At 46.1% G+C, this 18,871-nt stretch overlaps 1 protein-coding gene across 19 annotated transcripts in view; it reads left to right on the top strand.

The window, feature by feature from the left end:
- The window catches only part of GRAMD1B (GRAM domain containing 1B), a 274,683-nt gene that overhangs the window by 193,821 nt on the left and 61,991 nt on the right, over positions 1-18,871 (top strand). The window contains exon 1 of one of the 19 annotated variants that reach the window (XM_030829759.1): positions 12,142-13,364. The exons of 15 other annotated variants lie outside the window; for them this stretch is intronic. Coding sequence is in view for 2 of the 4 variants with exons in the window: in XM_030829756.1 (XP_030685616.1) it covers positions 13,479-13,489 (11 nt within the window). In the remaining 2 variants the exon portion in view is untranslated. Of the gene's footprint in view, positions 1-12,141; positions 13,490-18,871 lie in introns of those variants that run through there. 3 more of the 19 variants (XM_030829756.1, XM_012495975.2, XM_030829757.1) reach the window with 3 other exon arrangements.

Genomic DNA, 18,871 nt, shown 5'->3' with positions numbered 1-18,871 from the left:
TTGGTCCATGCTGAGCTTTATGGCCTGCTGGAAGCTAGACTATCACACTCCTGCATTTGTAGAGGACAGGGCCTTGCCAAGGGTTAGGGGCTTATTCTGCAGTACTGCCTACCTCAGGCAGGCTCCAGCATCTGGGTGGGTGCACGGCTGCATGATCGATAGTGTGTGGACTGTGGGATGGGAATCAGATTTTGGTTAGGGCCATGTTATCAGCGATGTGAGAAGAGATTGCAGTGAGGAGTGAGGCACTGCTAGGATGTCATAGCTTGTGCCCATGGGTGAGTTGGTGTCTGCAGCTTGTCATTTGGCTACTTTTATCCTTAGATCTCTTCTCTCCTGACTCGTTCCCTTCCAGTCCCCACTAGGTTTAAATTGGAAGAGTCAGGCTGTGCCTATATATATATATATATATACACATATATATATATATATATATATATACACACACACACACATACATATATATATATATACACACACACACATATATATATATACACATATATGTATATATATACACACACACATACACACACACACTCAGACAGGACCTGGCAACCTCTCAAAGCAGTGTGAGCACAACTGCAGAAAGCCAGGCACCAGACAGCACTTCCTGGAGTCCATACCTCCATGCCATCCTATGGAAAGAGAAATAGGGGAAGTTCTCTGAGTAACTGCATGCAAGCACTCCTGATTTCCCTCTGGAGAGTCCAGGCTGAATTAAAGAGGAGCTGGATTCGATGCTTGAAAATGAATTGAATGCTTGAAATGAATATATGTATATATATATATATATATATATATATATATATATATATGAGTCACTTTGTCACCCAGGTTGGAGTGCAGTGGTGCAATCATGGCTTACTGCAGCTGTGAACTCCTGGGCTCAGGTGATCCTCCCGACTCTGCCTTTGGAGTAGCTGGAACCTCAGACATGTGTCACCACATCTGGCTAATTTTTAATTTTTTAAATAGAATCTAGGTCTTGTCATGTTGCCTAGGCTGGTCTCGAACTGCTGAGTTCAAGAGATCCTCCTGCCACGACCTTCCAGAGCGCTGGGATTACAGGCAAGAGCCACTGTTCTCAGCCAGCCAAAACTCTTTAATGAGGATTGGTTTCGCATTTAGAGAGAGAGTGAGCAAGCCTCCCATCTGCCCAGCACAGCCTCCCGCCCCCTCATGGCAGTGTAGCTGTTCTTCTCTGAAGAGGCAGGAAGACGCTGGGGTAGGGAGAGGAGAGGTAGTTAGTTGGAGGTGATGAAATGGTCAGAAGAGAGAAAGTAGAAACAGGGCAGGGTTCGGCAGTGCACAGCCGGGTTGCTGGTCCCATCGGCTGTGGTCAGCGTGGCTGCCTTCTCCTGCTTCACTTCCTGTGGCCACAGAGCCCAACTTTTCTGCATCTTCTTAACACTTGCAGAGCTGTGAGATGAAGAATGATTGTGGGGGCTGGGCGAGGTGGCTTATGCCTGTAATCCCAGCACTTCGGGAGGCTGAGGCGGATGGATCACAAGGTCAGGAGATCGAGACCATCCTGGCTAACACGGTGAAACCCTGTCTCTACTAAAAATACAAAAAATTAGCCGGGCATGGTAGCGGGCACCTGTAGTCCCAGCTACTCGGGAGGCTGAGGCAGGAGAATGGCATGAACCCCAGAGGCGGAGCTTGTAGTGAGCCGAGATCGTGCCACTGCACTCCAGTCTAGGCGACAGAGTGAGACTCAGTCTCAAAAAAAAAAAAAAAAAAAAAAAAAAAAGAATGATTGTGGACCTTTAGGGCAGGAAATGACCTACAGGGTCATCTAAGTCATCTTAGACCAACTCCTCCTTATAACAAATGGGGAAACTGAGGCCTAGAGAAAGGGTGAGCTACATCCATGGTCACGCAGCAGTGTCATGCCATCTGAGTGCTCATACTCCATGAATGCAGATGCTGTCTTAAAGAGTGGGTTTTGGATTGCAGCATTTCAGTAACTCTTCCCTTAGCCTGAACCCTCCTCTTTAAGAGTCAAGTGTACATTGCATCCCTAACCAGGAAAAGGCCTGTCTGGAAACAAATGCATGAGCAGCCCAGGTGCTGCCCTGGGGGAGGGTGACTGAGCAGGCTGACTGTCATGGTCGGACATGTATGGGAAAAATGGGCACCAAGAAAAGATGTCCATAGATGTGAATAATCCGCATCGTAGGTACACCCAGACAGGACCTGGCAACCTCTCAAAGCAGTGTGGGCACAACTGCAGAAAGCCAGGCACCAGACAGCACTTCCTGGAGTCCATACCTCCATGCAATCCTATGGAAAGAGAAATAGGGGAAGTTCTCTGAGTAACTGGATGTGAGTGCTCCTGATTGCCCTCTAGAGAGTCCAGGCTGAATTAAAGTGGAGCTGGATTTGATGCTTGAAAATGAATTCTGTGCTTACTTTCCTCCTGGGTCTTGTGTCCTGACTTCTCCCATTGATCACCCTCTTGAGACACGTGGGCATGAGGATGGGGGCCAGGAGGTAACAGCAGCCCAGGGCGCTTGCCTTGACTCCTTTGGTTTCTCATGACTCATGATGATCTCCTTCCCCCCAGACTCACACATGCACACTCACACTCAGACACACCCACACACACTGACACATACTCTCATGCATGCTCACTCTGCCATTGTCTTTCTCACTAGCTCCCAGTGCAGCACAGGAACCTAACAATAGTGTTTTCACGCCGTGAGCCCTGTTAACTGGCAAAGCCGGCTCGTTGTCTCTGGTTTAAAGGAAGAGTGGGCTTGAGGTGGAGGAAGGTGGAGGGGATGGTCATGTGGCTCAAGCCTAGGGCCAGTGGCAGGAGGGACTCAAGATCTGTTTTTAAGGACGACATGTCAGCATCTTAACTGGGGCATCCAGCAAGCAGACATCCCTCGTTAAGACCTTAATCCAGGATTAAGAAAAGGTCAGTTACCTCTGCAAAGAGGTGATTTGCAGAGGGGCTTAGTGTCTTCTAATATCCTAGAGTGGGTAGAGGAGTGTAAGCCAGAGTGTGGTCACTGGCCTGTCCTAGGGGCCAGGACTCTAGAAATTCCAGGGTGGTACTGAATTCCCTGAGCCTCAGTTTGGCCTTTCTCTTAAACTTTAGCAATGTGTCTTGTCTCCTGTTCACACACATTCTTTGGTGGTAATTAGTACATGTCTTCAGTTGGAAAGGGACTCTGGAAAAGACTTGGAGACAGATTTGCCTGCAGGAGTTTTATTGGGAAGTGCTGTTGGGAGCAAAGCTATAAGCAAGTGAGGGAATCAGGATTGGGCTGAGGGAGAAGTTCAACTCTCATGCACCTGCTTTAGCCAATTCCATAAAAAATTCTAGAGCTGAGATTGCTCTGCAGGGTTATCCCAAATTGAGGCAAAGGGCAGGTTTTGGTATCCTCTCCTGGACTAGTCATTGGATGTGGTCTGTCCTCAGGGAGGGGCATTTTTTTGGGCGAGGCTGCTTCCTTTAATCCAGGGCAGGGCCCAGAAAGAGACTCAGCTGTAACCCATCAGCAGCTATTACTCCAGGCAGCTGGGGAGATGAGTACTTCATTCTGGAAAGGAGTATCATGCCCAGGCGAAGCCTCTACACTACATGGGATGGGGACTCTACAGTGTTGTACTTTGCCTTGCATCTGTTCATTCTCACAGTCACCCTTTTATAGAGCAGGTATCATCTCCCCTTGACAGAGGGGACTTCTACTGAGGCAGAGCCACATGTGGAAGGTCAGAGAGTAGCTAGGGGCAGACCATGCCCAAAACTTGGTGGCTTGAGGTGGTGGAAAGAACATAGGACTTTGTTGTATATGTGATTATTTAGTCTCTTTCCATGGTAAACCTGGGATTGTGGGCAAATTAAATTACTCTAATTTGCATAATTAAGGCAAATTAGATCCATGCCCATGTTTTAAAGGTCTCCAGCCCCATTTGTAGCCACCTGTTGGTAGTTTCTTTGTTCATGGTCTTCCTTTTTGGGCAGTTATGGTTGCCTATAAAGAGGACAACTTGCCTTAGGATATTCCCCAGTAGGTGAGACTCTGAGTCCTGCCCTTGAGCAGTTCCACCCATCATCCTTCTCAATTTTTCACTTTCATTTCCCTATGCCTCTCTGCAGCCCCTAGGCTCCATGTATACATGCTCCTACTCCACTGACTTCCATAGAATCGTGACTACAGATTATTTAATTTATCCTCGTTTTCCCCAATCCCATTTTTTTCCTCCCCAGGAATCGACTCCATTTCCTTGCCCAGTCCTTTCCACACATGAGGCTTAATGTCCTGATCACACATGGGGCCCTGTGCGTTCTCCTCTGGAGAAGAACACTTTTAGAGTCTGCCATCCTGTGTAGATCCTTGCTTGTGGCCATTCAACACTCTAATGCTGAAAATCTAGAAAAAGGAGGGACTTTTCTCCCCTTTTTAGTATATCCCAGAATGTCACCAAATTTACCTACACAAAGTTGTCTTCTCTTTCTTTTTCTTTTTCTTTTTAATTTTTTATTTTTTTGAGATGGAATCTTGCTCTGTCACCCAGGCTGGAGCACAGTGGCACAATCTCGGCTCACTGCAGCCTCCAATTCTCCTGCCTCAGCCTCCTGAGTAGCTGGGATTACAGGGGTGCATCACGACGCCCAGCTAATTTTTGTATTTTTAGTAGAGACGGGGTTTCACCATGCTGGCCAGGCTGTTCTCAAACTCCTGACCTCTCAAAATGCTGGGATTACAGGCGTGAGCCACTGCGCTCAGCCTGTCTTCTCTTTCAAAGACAGCAATTTTCAAAACCAAAAAGATTATAGTAAATGTAATCAGGTTGAATTAAAACCCAAAGATCAAAGGAAAGGTAACATGGGAGGATTTGACCCTTCTAAATTTGTCTATTTCTCTCGTCCCTGATGAATGACATCTCGTTATACTGAATAAAGTTGCCGATGTGCTCATAATCTCTTTGACTCAATTTTCTCTTCCATGAAATTGGAATAATAAGATTAAAGGAGATATGACCCACTGTGCCCTTCATAAAGTACCTACAACAAGGCCTGGCAATACCTTCTCAACGACTGTTAGCTCTTTTTATGTGGGAAATTATTAAACAAGAGGAAGGATATCTTGGATTAAAGAAAATTTTAATATCTAGAAAATATAGATCACTAGTCTATGTTTTCTAAAGTTATTTTGATACTAAATTACTAGAGAATTAGGTGAAAATAGTATAGACCAATGATTCCTAAACATTGCCACATATTTCAATCACTTGGAGATCCTTCAAAAGCTCTGATACCTGGTTCCCATCCCCAGACATTCTTGTTTAGTTGGTTATGTAAAAACTCTGAGATGATTCTGAAGTGCAGCAAAGTTTAGGGACCACTAGTATAGATCATTTGTTGAATTTGTAGTTGAAGCTGGCTGAAGATGTAGATTTGGTTGTAGTGAACATTTAGAAAAGAAAAAGGTAATACCCAGGAGCCAGTTATTCTATTTGGATAAGATTAAAAGAAAATTGGAAAAGAGAATTGGTGTGCATGGTGAAATGGGGTTTAACTAATGTGTGGAAGGAGACCTACCCCTAGTAAGTTCTGCTCCCAGTGAGCTAAGGGCTAAGTGTGTTTATTCTGCTGGGCTGCATTTTGTCCCAGGAAGGCTTTCATATGTATCCATGTGTACATGATAAAATTTGACTTAAAGGGTGGGTACCTGATTGAGTGGCAATGTTGGTTGCTAAAAGGTGAATGTTGTGTTGGAGCCATCTGAATCCTCAGCTTCCTCTCCCTTCAACCTCCTGGCCATTTCTTGCTTTAAGTTTTAATTACATAGACATCACCGCTCCTCATGAGAGAGATGCAGTATTAATGAGAGGTTTTGGGTTACAGCTGGGTCAGAGGCAATCAATATATCCATTTGGACACCCCCGAACCAGCTTCCATGGATTAGAGTCTGAGTTGGGGAACTCGGAGCGGACAGAGTGGACATCTGTGGAACATCAATTCTCTTGCATTAATGGCTCATAATGCACAGACTATATCCTAAGCATTAATTCAGGAAAGAGTTATTTAATAGGGTCTCTAGAGTCCCTGACGGCCAGTGTATACCAACTCATTTATAATTCAAGGACTGAGTTAAAAGATCTTTAATGACCTTTCCCATTAAAAAAACTTTGGTCAGATGTTGACCTCTTTGGCTAACAATCTAGCTTTTTTCCTCTTCCAAACTTCCTGACAGACTGTCTATATACCCTCTGTTTCCTTGACCCTCTTTCAGTCTCAGGGCAGCCAGTTGTTTGGGGCAGCACTGCAGATTCTTGCAGACAAATTGTCTTGGAGACAAATCCTGGTTTCTCTGTTTACTCTGTAGGTGATCTCGGAAAATTCTTCAGTCACTGAGATGCCTCAGTCTCCTCTTCCATAAAGTAGGGTCAATGGATAAAAGGAAGAAATACATATTAAATGTATAAAATCCCTACCTGGCTCATAGTATACTTTAAATGCTTTTAGCCATTTTATTGGAGGAATAACTTGAGGAAGGGATGATGTCCTACTCATCTGAGTTTCTTTTTGCTCATCCATGTAGTAGTGTATCAGTGAGGGTCCCATAAGACAGAAACCACACCAATAATTTGAACGGGGAAAATTTAATATTAAGAATCATTGGCTGGGTGCAGTGGCTCATGCATATAATTCCAGCACTTGGGCTGCCAAGGTGGGAGGATCGCTTGAGCCCAGGAGTTTGGGAGCAGCCTGGGCAACATAGGGAGACTCCATCTTTACAAAAAAAAAAAAAAAAAAAAGAAACAAAATGCCGGACATGATGGTGTGTGCCTGTAGCCCCAGCTATTCTGGAGGCTGAGGTGGGAGGATTGCTTGAGCCCAGAAGGTTGACGCTGCAGTGAGCCGAGATCGCGCCACTGCACTCCAGCCACGGCAACAGAAGGAGACCCTGTCTCAAGAAAGAATGATAAAAGAATCATTAACAAGTAAAAACATGGAAAGTCTCTGAAGAATGGAGGTATAACAGATGCCTCTTGTTATAACAGATGTAGGGAGCAGCTCCTAGGATTGAGCCACTCACTCACTGAAGGACAAACTTCTAAGAAGGCTCCCTGCACCTCCTCCAAACCCAAGGCTAAAATTCAGAACTTATTGGAGAGGGTGTGGCCATGGCCCAGTGTATGGCACAGAGGCTCTAGAGGTTCTGGGGACTGGGGCACATAAGCTGGAAAATGCCCATTAGGGTATCAGTGAAACTCATTGGGAGGCTGGTGACTTCTGCAGAAAAGCACCAGAACAAAAAAGGGCAGCCCCTTCTAGTGTCTGTCTAGCGCCCCCTACTGACAAGATATAACATTGTGCCAGCCGGCAAAGAAGAAACCTTGACAGGGCACAGCTCCAGCATCACAAGGCAGGGAAAAGAAGGGTGGATTTGCAGCTGAGGGGCAATACATGGATACGTAGCCTGAGTAGGAACAATGGAACTTACCTTGAAGGGTTGTTTTGAGGGTTAAATGCAATATTATAACAAGCACCTTTTGCCTAGTAGATGTTTATTTATGGAAGTAGCATGGTATGGTGAAAAGATGGATTTTATTATAATTTTTTGAGACAGTCTCACTCTGTCACCCAGGCTGGGGTGCAACGGTGCAATCTTGGCACACTGCAATCTCCGCCTCCTGGGTTCAAGCAATTCTCCTGCCTCAGCCTCCCAAGTAGCTGGGATTACAGATGCCTGCCACCACACCTGGCTAATTTTTGTATCTTTAGTAGAGATGGGGTTTCACCATGTTGGCCAGGCTGGTCTTGAACTCCTGATGTCAGGTGATGCACCTGCCTCAGCCTTCCAAAGTGCTGGGATTACAGATGTGAGCCACTGTGCCCAGTGGAAAAGATGGATTTTTAGAAATAACTGTGTGATCATGGGTAAGTAAAGTATAGCTTTCTGATACTCAGTTTTCTCATCAGTTTGATAAAATACATTTTTTTTAAACAGAGTTTCACTCTTGTTACTCAGCTGGAGCACAATGGCACAATCTCGGCTCACCGCAGTCTCCATCTCCTGGGTTCCAGTGATTCTTCTGCCTCAGCCCCCTGAGTAGTTGGGATTACAGGCGCCCACCACCACGGCTGGCTAATTTTTGTATTTTTAGTAGAGACAGGGTTTCACCATGTTGCCCAGCCTGGTCTTGAACTCCTGACCTCAGATGATCCACCTGCCTCAGCCTCCCAAAGTGCTGGGATTACAGGCATGAGCCACTGCGTCTGGCCTGAAATAAGTTTTATAAAAGGATAAAAGGCATAAAAGCATTTACCCCTGTGCCTGCAATGGTGAATTCTCAGTAACTTGTCGATCCCTGTTTCTCTTCTTCTTTGTATCCCACACACTTCAGAAATCTCCTAAATGACTGTGCTTCAGAAAAGCACTTGTGATTTGGATGATAGTTTTAAAACAGTGAGGTTCGGTCAGGCGCGGTGGCTGACGCCTGTAATCCCAGCACTTTGGGAGGCCGAGGTGGACGGATCCTGAGGTCAGGAGATTGAGACCATCCTGGCTAACATGGTGAAACCCTGTCTCTACTAAAAATACAAAAAAAAAAAAAAAAATTAGCCAGGCGTGGTGGCAGGCGCCTGTAGTCCCAGCTACTAGGGAGGCTGAGGCAGGAGAATGGCATGAACTTGGGAGGTGGACCTTGCAGTCAGCCAAGATCGCACCACTGCACTCCAGCCTGGGCGACAGAGGGAGACTCCATCTCAAAAAAAAAAAAAAAAAAAAAAAAAATGAGGTTCACTTTTGCCTATCATTCTCCATGATTCAAAAAATTCAGATTTACATAACTGTTTGGAGTGCTACTCTGTAAAAGTTTTTAAATTTTATTTTATTAGAATGAAGGTAGGATTCAGAGATGTAAGATCTTAGCCTTTATTGTCAATGTCTCCCATGCATGTCAACAAAAATTATCAAACACAGGAAGTGAATAAAATACTGTGTAGACACTGACCCTCTTTATATAAAATGTGATTGATCAGGTCTGGGTTGAATGGATTGGTTCAGTTGGATTTGCAGGTGTATCTTTTTTTTTTTTTTTTTTTTTTGAGATGGAGTCTCGCTCTGTCACCCAGGCTGGAGTGCAGTGGCGCAATCTTGGCTCACTGCAAGCTCCGCCTCCCGGGTTCACGCCATTCTCCTGCCTCAGCCTCTCCGAGTAGCTGGGACTACAGGCGCCCGCCACCACGCCCGGCTAATTTTTTTGTATTTTTAGTAGAGACGGGGTTTCACCGTGGTCTCGATCTCCTGACCTCGTGATCTGCCCCCCTCGGCCTCCCAAAGTGCTGGGATTACAAGCGTGAGCCACCGCGCCTGGCCTGCAGGTGTATCTTCTCTTTCTTAGCCCTGATTCCTCTAGGGTGGTCTCCGGAAAGTGCTTTTGACACTGCACAGGACTCTCAGAAACCTCTTTTCCTTTAAAAAATAGAAGATAGTGTCAGTTTTCTGTATCTCTGAAGGAAAAGTTTAATTCAGAGAAAGGTACCCACTTTTACCTCCATTTCCTAAATTCATTTACAGAAAAGCAGCTTGGGAATTTAGGCACCAAATAGCTGTGAAAGTGTGGAGATTGAGTCCAGAGGCATAAGTCCTGTTGGCTTTGTTAGGATTGCAGCATGTACCTGCTCTTGGATCAGCTGGTCACCCCAGAGTTTGTGCTGTCCTTTCAAGAAGGACAAGGGCAGAAAGTATGAGTGCCTCTGTGCAAAATTATAAACACCATTAGGACAAAAAGGCCCATGCCTTCCTAATGGCATGTCAGTAGCCCCTTCTTTTCACACGCAATGTAATGGTTCAGAGTAGGACTTGGGTAAGGCAGATGGGGTTTCAGATACAGGCTCTACTACTTAATAACCATGTACTATAGGCAAGTTATTAAACTTTCTACCTCTTCGTTTTGTCGTCTGAGAAATGGGAATAATAAGTAGTATCCATTTCATATACTGTTGATATAATTCAATGAAATAATTTTTGTCAGGGGTTTAGCAAATTGCACTGCACATAGATAGTACTGTTTTGCTATCATCAGGATAGTTTTGGTTTTATTATAGCTCAAGTGAAGTGCTTCTCATCATGAAAGGCTTGTATTCTTTAACAGTAGACACAGCCCAGATTCACTGATTTGCTTGTTTTGTTACTTTTCTATTATTTAATGTGTCCATTTTGAGGGGAGCAGGCAAATAACATTTTGGTGACCGAAGACATACCACACACATACTTTGTGCATCTTAAGGAACTGAGATCTTTCTTGTATGCAAACTCAAGGCTTCTGAATATCTGTCTCAACACTAGAAGATATTTTTCACTGTGTTTTTCGACAGTAGCTATTGTTTTTGACCAGTATTGATTATAGTAGCTTTAGTTTACTGGACAGATACGTACTATGTGTCAGATGCAGTGAGAAGCAGGTCGCATGTATTTACGTCATTTAATCCCAACACTTTTCATTAAGATCGGAAACTTAGTGAAGCAAACTTTTCAAAGAGCACAGAAGAAGTAATTGATAGGACTAACATTTGAAGTTGTATTTGTCTAGTCCCTGACATACGATTTTAACCCATTGTATTTAATATAAGCCATGAAAATACTAACAATGTAAGCCTATACACAGCTGTACATTTTATAGTGAAAGAAGGAAAGTCCCTTCAAAATTAGCACAACTTGTTCAAAGTTATATAGTAAGTGAGTGGGGAAGTTAGGACTAGGACTCTGGCCACTTGATTCCACCAACCCCTGTGTCTATGCCTTAATGGAGGAAAGGACATTCAGTGCCACTTTTTTTTTTTTTTTTTTTTTTAATGCAGAGTCTTGCTCTGTCGCCCTGGCTGGAGTGCGGTGGTGCGATCGTGGCTCACAGCAACCTCTGCCTCCTAGGTTCAAGAGAGTCTCCTGCCTCAGCCTCCCGAGTAGCTGGGATTACAGGTGTGTGCCACCATGCCTGGCTAATTTTTGTATTTTTAGTAGAGATGGGGTTTCACCACGTTGGCCAGGCTGGTCTAAAACTCCTGAGCTCAAGTGATCCACCCACGTCTCCCTCCCAAACTGCTGAGATTACAGGCATAAGCCACCAGGCCCAGCCCAAAGATATTTACTGAGTATGTGTGTACCCAGTACTCCTACATGCTGGAGGGACATGAAAGAAAAAATAGCCTACGATCTTCTCAGGGATGTAAAACCAACAGAGGACAACAGAATCTGCAATTAAGTTCTAAATGTGTACTATAAGGGCGGGGCAGGAGAGGTACCCAACTGTTCTTGGGTGCTTTCACATGCTTTTCTTGACTTCATCATCTTTTCAACAGTACAAAGGAGGAAATATGTAGTATTAGCATTTTCAGATGAAGAAACTGAGTCTGAGATGAGAGTAGGTGGGTGACCAGCAAGCAGTGCAACTCAGCTTTGGTTCCAGATCTGATCCTAGTCCAAGATCTTTCTATGGATTAACAGAGAAGAGCCAGATAGGCATTTCAGAAGAGGTCGGACTTGAGCCAGACAAGGAGTGATGGCTGAAATCGGGGCATTGCCAATATACCTTTCTTTGGAGCTGGGATTCCTCTAGGTAACAGAGTTAGGGCCAGACAGCCCAGACCTGTCTGCTTCCCAGATACTGTGAGGCCGCTGTTGTATCAACAGGCTGCAGACACAAGCAATCTTGGAAAGACTTCATGATGAGCCTGCAGGGGCTGGCCCTCCCAGAATGAGACATTTTGCCAACAGATGCCCAAGAAATATTAGCTCTCAGCATGAGTTTGAGCAGGATGCAGGTGACATCAATGGATTATAATTACTATTCACCTTCAGCATGTTTTCCTATGCAGCTGCGTTGGACAGACAAAACTGTCTTTTTGGAAGATTCAAAGCATGAGAATGCATAAGCCAAACATTTGCTGTTCAGGGTGGTCCTGGAATAGCAATGTGGGCATCGCCCGGGGATTTGTTAGAAAGGCTGACTTTTGGGTGGTCCCCTAGACCTGCTGTATCAGAATCTGTGGGTGAAGAAGATTCTTAGGGGATTAAAGTTTCCCAGGCACTGAGCTAACCATCATCATTGTTAGTGTTGTCGGTTTTGTGCTACATCCCTCAAGAGATAACAGTGGTTCTCAGATAGTTGGGGTGTAAGGCAATTAGTTAATCGCCATGGGTCTAGAGGCAGGTGATCTGGATTCCCAGCTCTGCCTCTTTCTTGCATGGGACCTTCACTTTTCCAGGACTCAATTTCCAGATCCACTAGACAGGTCAGTATTTAGGTGATTGTGGTGGGAATGAAATGATTGAATGTAGGCAAAATGCTTTGTAAGCCATGAATGACTTTCAAAATATTATTAATATCGTTGCTGAATAGAATACCTGGCACTGCCAGAACTTTCCTCTGGGGGCTGTCTGAGTACTAATACTGCATTTCGGTGAATGGACAGAGAAAAAAAACACTTTTAAGAGGTGCAGCTTAGAATTAGAAGACCCAGGCGACTCTGCCTTGCCACGAATGTAAGTGCTTTCCCTCAGTGTTACTCTTGCCGTCTGTGAGAGCCTGACCTGCCGGAGAGGCGAGCATCCTGGAAGTCTGGGAGCAGCTACACTGAAGAGGCCCTCGGCCATCTTTTCTTGCGGAGTATGGTCTCAGTGCTGGCCTCCTTTCTTCCTCTACTCCCAGGGCTTGGGCCGTGAGAGCAGCCGTCATCCTTTGAAGGATGCATGACTCTCTTTAGAGCCAGGCACCTGTGTTTTTATTTAGTGTCACCTCCTTGATACAGGTCGACCTAGTGGGCAGCAGCTGGGAAATAATTGGTGGCAGCGAAGGGAGCAGAGTCTCCGGGGAACATGGTCTTGTGTTTTGTCGGATAGAGGGTGAAGAGGAAACCCCCCCCCCTCCCCGCAGCCCCAGCGGCTGTGTCCTCCACGCTGGCATGAATAATTGAGCGCCGGCAAGCTGACTGCACCAAAGAGTTGCATTATGTAAACCGGCAGGCGACGCGTGTGCGTGTGTGCGCGTGTGCGCGTGTGCGTGTCTGCGCGCAAGAGGGGTGCGTGTCTAAGTGTGTCTGTGCGCCTGTGCGCGTGCGTGCCTGAGCTCAGAACAGCTGTCTGTTGAGGGAGTCAGAGGGAGAGAGAGAAAGGGAGCCAGGGAGAGAGAGAGAGAGGGACTTCTGTAAGGCGGCACGACCACACCAAATAACAGCCGCAGAGGGAGGTGGGGGAGAGGGAAATAAAGGGGAGTCATGCTTAAAATGCCACAGCGGTGTGAAACAGCAGAGCAAAGAAGCGCCCCCAGCTTCTGAGAGCCCTGGCCCGAGTCCCCTCCCCCGTTAGAAACAGGGCTTTGGGATGGTCATGGAGGTGAGTGCCCTCCAGCCTCCTCAGGGCCCCCGCTCCCCGCCCCTGCCCCCCACTGCCCAATGCATGAATGAATGAGTTCCTCTCTGCACTGCACTCTGCTACTGTTCCTACCTAATGGCTTCCAGGTTAGTGCTAACTTGTGCTGACGCCTGGTGCGTGCGTGTGTGTGTGTGTGTGTGTGTGTGTGTGTGCGTCTTTGTTTCCTCGTGGGATTTTTTGGAAGAGGTGGCTCTGTCCTGGGGTCAGAATGGGGCCCTGGGGGCTGTGGTGAAGACCTGTCTTTCTGGTTGTGTGCTTTTCTCATCTGACGCAGGCTGCTTAGAGCTGCCAGGAACACAAACCTTTCAAGGCAGAGTAAATCCGGAGTCCATGTTGTTTGCTTCTGTTTTCTGTTCTGGGGATCCGAAAGCAGCCAGTGTGACATCATGCTGCAGAGATGCCACCTTCTTTTCCCTCCCTAGCCTTTTCTCTTCTCCTCTATAGTAGCACTGCTAGAGCTGAGCTCTGGATCACGGAGGGGTGGCCCTGGGGTGGGCTGGAGGGAGAGGCTGGGTTGAGGGTGATGATGGTCTCCTTGTCCAGCAAGACTTATTCAGGACCCTCTAACTTGGAGAAAGGAGGGCAGAGGAATGAATTAGTGGCACAATGCATCATGGAGAACTGGCCGAGAGCTTCTGGGGGAGGTGTGGACAGGCCATGTGCTCCTGTTCCCCACCTGCTGGCTTCCCTCTGCAGTGCCTCCCGGCAGGGGGCGGGGGGCGGGTAGGAGCTGGCCAGAGCTGTGGTCAGGAAGATATGGACAGACACTGCTTATCCCACAGGGAGAGGGCCATGGGACAGATGGATCTGGCCAGCAGAAGGAGAGGATGAGAGGGGAAGTTGATAGCTCTCATCTCAGAGAAATAAAGGGATTTGTTTATTCTTTGGCTTAGCCAGCATTTGGCACAGAGATTTGCCATGTATTTTGAGAAAATAGCTACCCAGTGGCTGGGCCTTACTCCCCCTCACCTCCTTGCATTGTTAGTTATTTGCTTGATTTAGGAAGTAGAGGGCTGGGGGAGGACTTGGAGCTTGCTCTCTCCCCGGGGCCTCAGCCAAGAGCTCAGGCAGGGCTAGAGAAAGCCATCTTTGCCTCTTCTCTGATACTTGCTAGCACACTCTGCTCCGGGGAGACCCCCTCGCTCCTCTACCTCCTGCCTCTCCTCCCTCCGCAGCTGACCTTGAATGGTGGTCATATTTCTAGCCTTTGCCTTGGATAGCACTCGGCAGGTTAGAGAAGTTTGGAACCAAGATGAAAAAAGCTGGCCTTGGAAGAAGGGTAAGGGAAAGGGATGTTTTTGGGAGTCACCCGTAGCAAGAGACTGATAATGTCAAGGCCATGATTAAAAAGTAGTGCCCAGTGAGGATTGGGGGTGGGTGGGGAGTGGAGAATCAGCTAGTCCAGTTACCTCTGTAGGCATTTAAGCAACTGCAAAACAATCACTTATGGAAAGAATGAAGGAATAAAAGCTGTCATCACCTAGAAGAAAAACTCCTGGCTGGGTGTGCTAGCTCATGCCTGTAATCCCAGCACTTTGGGAGCTGAGGTGGGAGGATCGCTTGAGCCTAGGAGTTCAAGACCAGCCTGGGCAACATAGCGAGACCCTGCCTCTATTTAATAATAATTTTTTTAAAAGCCTAAAACTAAACACCTCCCACGCCCCCTCCCTGCTTCTTTCTTTTCTGGCCCTACAAATTTCTTCTGCTGACAGGAGCAAGCCTGCAGCCCTTTTTTCCCAATGGTTGAGATGCAGGCACCCTCCCCTTGACCTTTTCAAGGTCTTTTCTGTTTATACCAGAGGCCAGCAGACTGTTTTGGTACAAAGCCAGATAGTCAATACTGGGGGCCTTGTGGGCCGGGCTGTCTCAGCTACTCAATTCTGCTTTGCACAGTAGAAACAGTCGTGGACAATTTATGAACGAACGAGCATGGCTGTGTTCCCAATAAAACTTTATTTATGGACTCTGAAATGTGGATTTCCTATCATTTTCACATGTCACAAAATATTCTCCAGATGTTTTTCAGCCGCTTAAAAATGCAAACACTATTCTTGTTTCCAGATAAGAGACTCTTAAGGTCTCTGGTTTTGCATCTGGCCTAGAGATCCTCATATAAACACTCAGAATTATAGTGTAACCTGAGTTGGGGTAAAATTGTTCATCCTTCTGCCGAAACTTGGATTTGTCTAATTGGGGGAAGTGGTGGGGGTGTTTGCTTCTTGGAGGGATATGCACCCCACTTAGCCTACAGGATAAGATTGAAGCACTATGCCCAGAGACTCATAAAGGAACAGTGAGCAATTTCTTTATACTTTTGATTCAGAAAATGACTGAAAACATATGTTTGCATTATCATTCCCAAAGCAGGTGAAGTGATGATTCTGCTCTATTCTGAGCTGCTCAGGCCACTTCTCTGCAGTATTACAACTATGTCTGGGCATCTGGGCTTCATAGTTAAGAAAGTTGAGATCACCCGGACTCCATTCAGAGGAGACGGAGCCCAATCACTGGCTAAGGGAGCCATCGCCATGTTAATGTGACAGTCCAGCAGGTCCCGAGAAGGCATGAGAGCCACGTGAAAATGTCATGTGGAGGAGAAATTAGATTTGTTCTATGGCTCACAAGGGAGTAGGATGGGACCTTTGGTAGCAAGCCACAGGAAACAGTTTGAGCTTAAAATAAAAACTATCAGAGCTGTCCCAAGGTGCAATGAGTTATACATCAATTAGTGACTGGCCCTTGAGAGGTAAAGATTGGGTGGGGATGTTGTAGGAGAAGTGATTTTTAACTTCGGAGAATAGGTTTGAGGAAGTAGAATTGTTTCACCCAAAGAAAGGAGGATAGAAACAGGGGAAGGGTTATAACTGATGAACTGACCTGCAGTCTAGGATAGCTGGAATAAAAGAAAATGGGATTAAGTGCAATAGAACAGAGGGTTTTTTCTTTTTTTTTTTTTTTTTTTTTTTTTGAGGCAAGGCCTCACTCTGTCACTCATGCTGGAGCGCAATGGCATGATGTCGGCTCACTGCAACCTCTGTCTCCAGGGCTCAAGCAATCCTCCCACCTCAGCCTCCCAAGTAGCTGGGATTACAGGCGTGAGCCACCACACCTGGCTAATTTTAAGAACATTTTTTAGTTTTCTTAAAAGTACAGTAGAGACCAGCTCTTCCTATATTGCCCAGGCTGGGCTTTTTCTTTTTAAAATCATAAATAACTTCCTGATGATAGCAGGAGACAATGAGAAGGGTGGCAAGGGAAAGCCCTGGGATTTCGTACCCTGAATGTATTTTAAATTAGACTAAAGCCTCTCTTGGTTGACGGGCATCTGCTTGAAGCCAGCAGCAGGACCGACCTCTTACAGTTTTCTCTATTCTAAAATTTCTGACTTTAACATGTGGTCATTCTTTGGTATGCTTCGGTTTGAGTTATAGCAGAAAAATAAACCAGAACCAGGTTTGAATCCCAGTGGTCAGGCAGAGATTAGCCATCCTGGTAGGCCAGTGAGGTCAGGGGAGGAGTGATATAAGGGGCAGGGCATGTGGCATGTCACAACTTCTCCCCCACCTGCACAGCCTTAGTCTGACTGCCTCTCGAGGAACATTGAGCTGACAATACCATAGCAACCTCTGGCGCTGAGGTGATGTGGCCCTGGCCAGAGAAAAGGCTGGTGATGCTGAGTTAACTGTGGGCCCAGACTGCCTGGATTTTGTTTCTGGATGCTTTGCCTAATTTAGATCTGAGTCCTTCTGTCTCAGAGATGCTACTGCTCTCAGTTCTTCACAGTATATTCTCTATATGTTCTTTGTAATCCTCCTCCATGTCCTTGTGGGGGTTAGGCAGCATCCATTCTTGTTCTTGCATAATAAAAGCGGAAGCTCAGAGAGGAGTGATTTGTCCCCAGATCAGACATGAGGAAGACCTGAGTCAGGAAGGCCACCTAACTCCTGGGGGCCATTCCTCAGTTTCCTGGCCTGTCTCCCTTGACGAGTGGTGATGGGAGATACTGCACAGTGTTAGTTCTTTACATGTCTGTCTCTTCCATCAGACTGTGAGTTTCTTAGAGTCAGGGACAGTATCCCCAATGCCTAAACCTTTACCTGGCATGGGCATAGAACATGGTCCTCACCAACTGTTTGATGGGTGGCTGGATGGATCCTGCAGGAATTCCTTTTGGTTTTAGTAGCAGCATTTCTCTTGCTGAGGATGGGGGAGGGGCCCTTGATGAGGGCAAACACAGGAGAAGCTGGAAGTTCTATTCAGTTGAACTCCTTGCCTCGTTCCAGTGGTCTTGGCCTCCCAGTGGATTGGAAATCTCTTGAGGAAGGGGCTTCCTGGGAGAGTTTAGCACCTTTCTGCTTTCACAAGTTTCTATTCCCTTGAATGTTTGGGCTTCTGAAATACTTTGGGTGGGATTGTACTTAAGAGTTGACTGAGATTGTTAGAGGCAAGTTTATTTTATACTTTTATTAATGTAATTTCATGTTTTATTTTATTTTGAGAAAGGGTCTCTGTTGACTAGGCTGAAGTGTAGTGGTGTGACCATAGCTCACTGCAACCTTGAATTCCTGGGATCAGGTGATCTTCCTGCCCCAACCTCTGAATAGCTGGGACTACAGGCATCTGCCACCACGCCTGGCTAATTCTTTTTTTTTTTTTTTTTTTTAGAGATGAGGTCTTGCTTTGTTGCCCAGGCTGGCCTTAAAGTCCTGGCCTCAAGCAATCCTCCCACCTCGGCCTCCCAAATTGCTGGGATTACAGGCATGAGCCACTGCAACTTGCCATAGAAGCAATTTTGAAAGTATTAAATTCTTACTGTGTGCCCAATATCACATTTAATATCATGTGGATACAAACAACTGTGATACTGTTGCTGTCCTATTGGGCCCTCAGGATGAATATGTAATACAAAGTTAGAGGTGCTCCAAAATTCTCGCTTAATGACATTGAGTCAAGCAAGGTTAGGTTAATTTCTAAAGACTATTAAAATCAAAGAGATTTGGACAGATAATGATCGCTGAGAGTCATGGAGGAATGAGGACTGTGGCACATAAGAGTGCCATTAGAGCTGCCCCAACATGTAAGCAGCTGGCCAGTGGGAGCTCTGTCAGTGGAGATCTGAAGCAGAGGCCTGGTGGCTGTTGTCAGGGCCATTGCAGAGGGAGCCCTGCACCTAGTGGGAGGATGGATTACATGACCACTATGGGCTCCTTCCAAACTACAGACTATTGTAGATCAGCTCAGCCAACACCCAGCCTGTGAACCCAGCAGGACTGTCCCCTAAATGTTAGGCATTTGTTCTGTTTTGAACAATCTCAGGAAAAGGAAACTGTACAACACCAGTAAGTTCTTATGTTTGATTTTAGTATCTTCTGCTTTATCTTAAGTCTTTATTGTCCCAGCGCTGTGGATGTAGGAACTAGCTGAATATATGCCTAGCCACAATCTGTACTCTCATCCCGTGTCTTTGC

The sequence above is a fragment of the Nomascus leucogenys genome, chromosome 15, assembly GCF_006542625.1.
Source record: "Nomascus leucogenys isolate Asia chromosome 15, Asia_NLE_v1, whole genome shotgun sequence".
Lineage (NCBI taxonomy): Eukaryota > Metazoa > Chordata > Mammalia > Primates > Hylobatidae > Nomascus > Nomascus leucogenys.
Note: the sequence above shows the minus strand (reverse complement) of the source record. Positions and strands in the feature narration are given on the sequence as shown.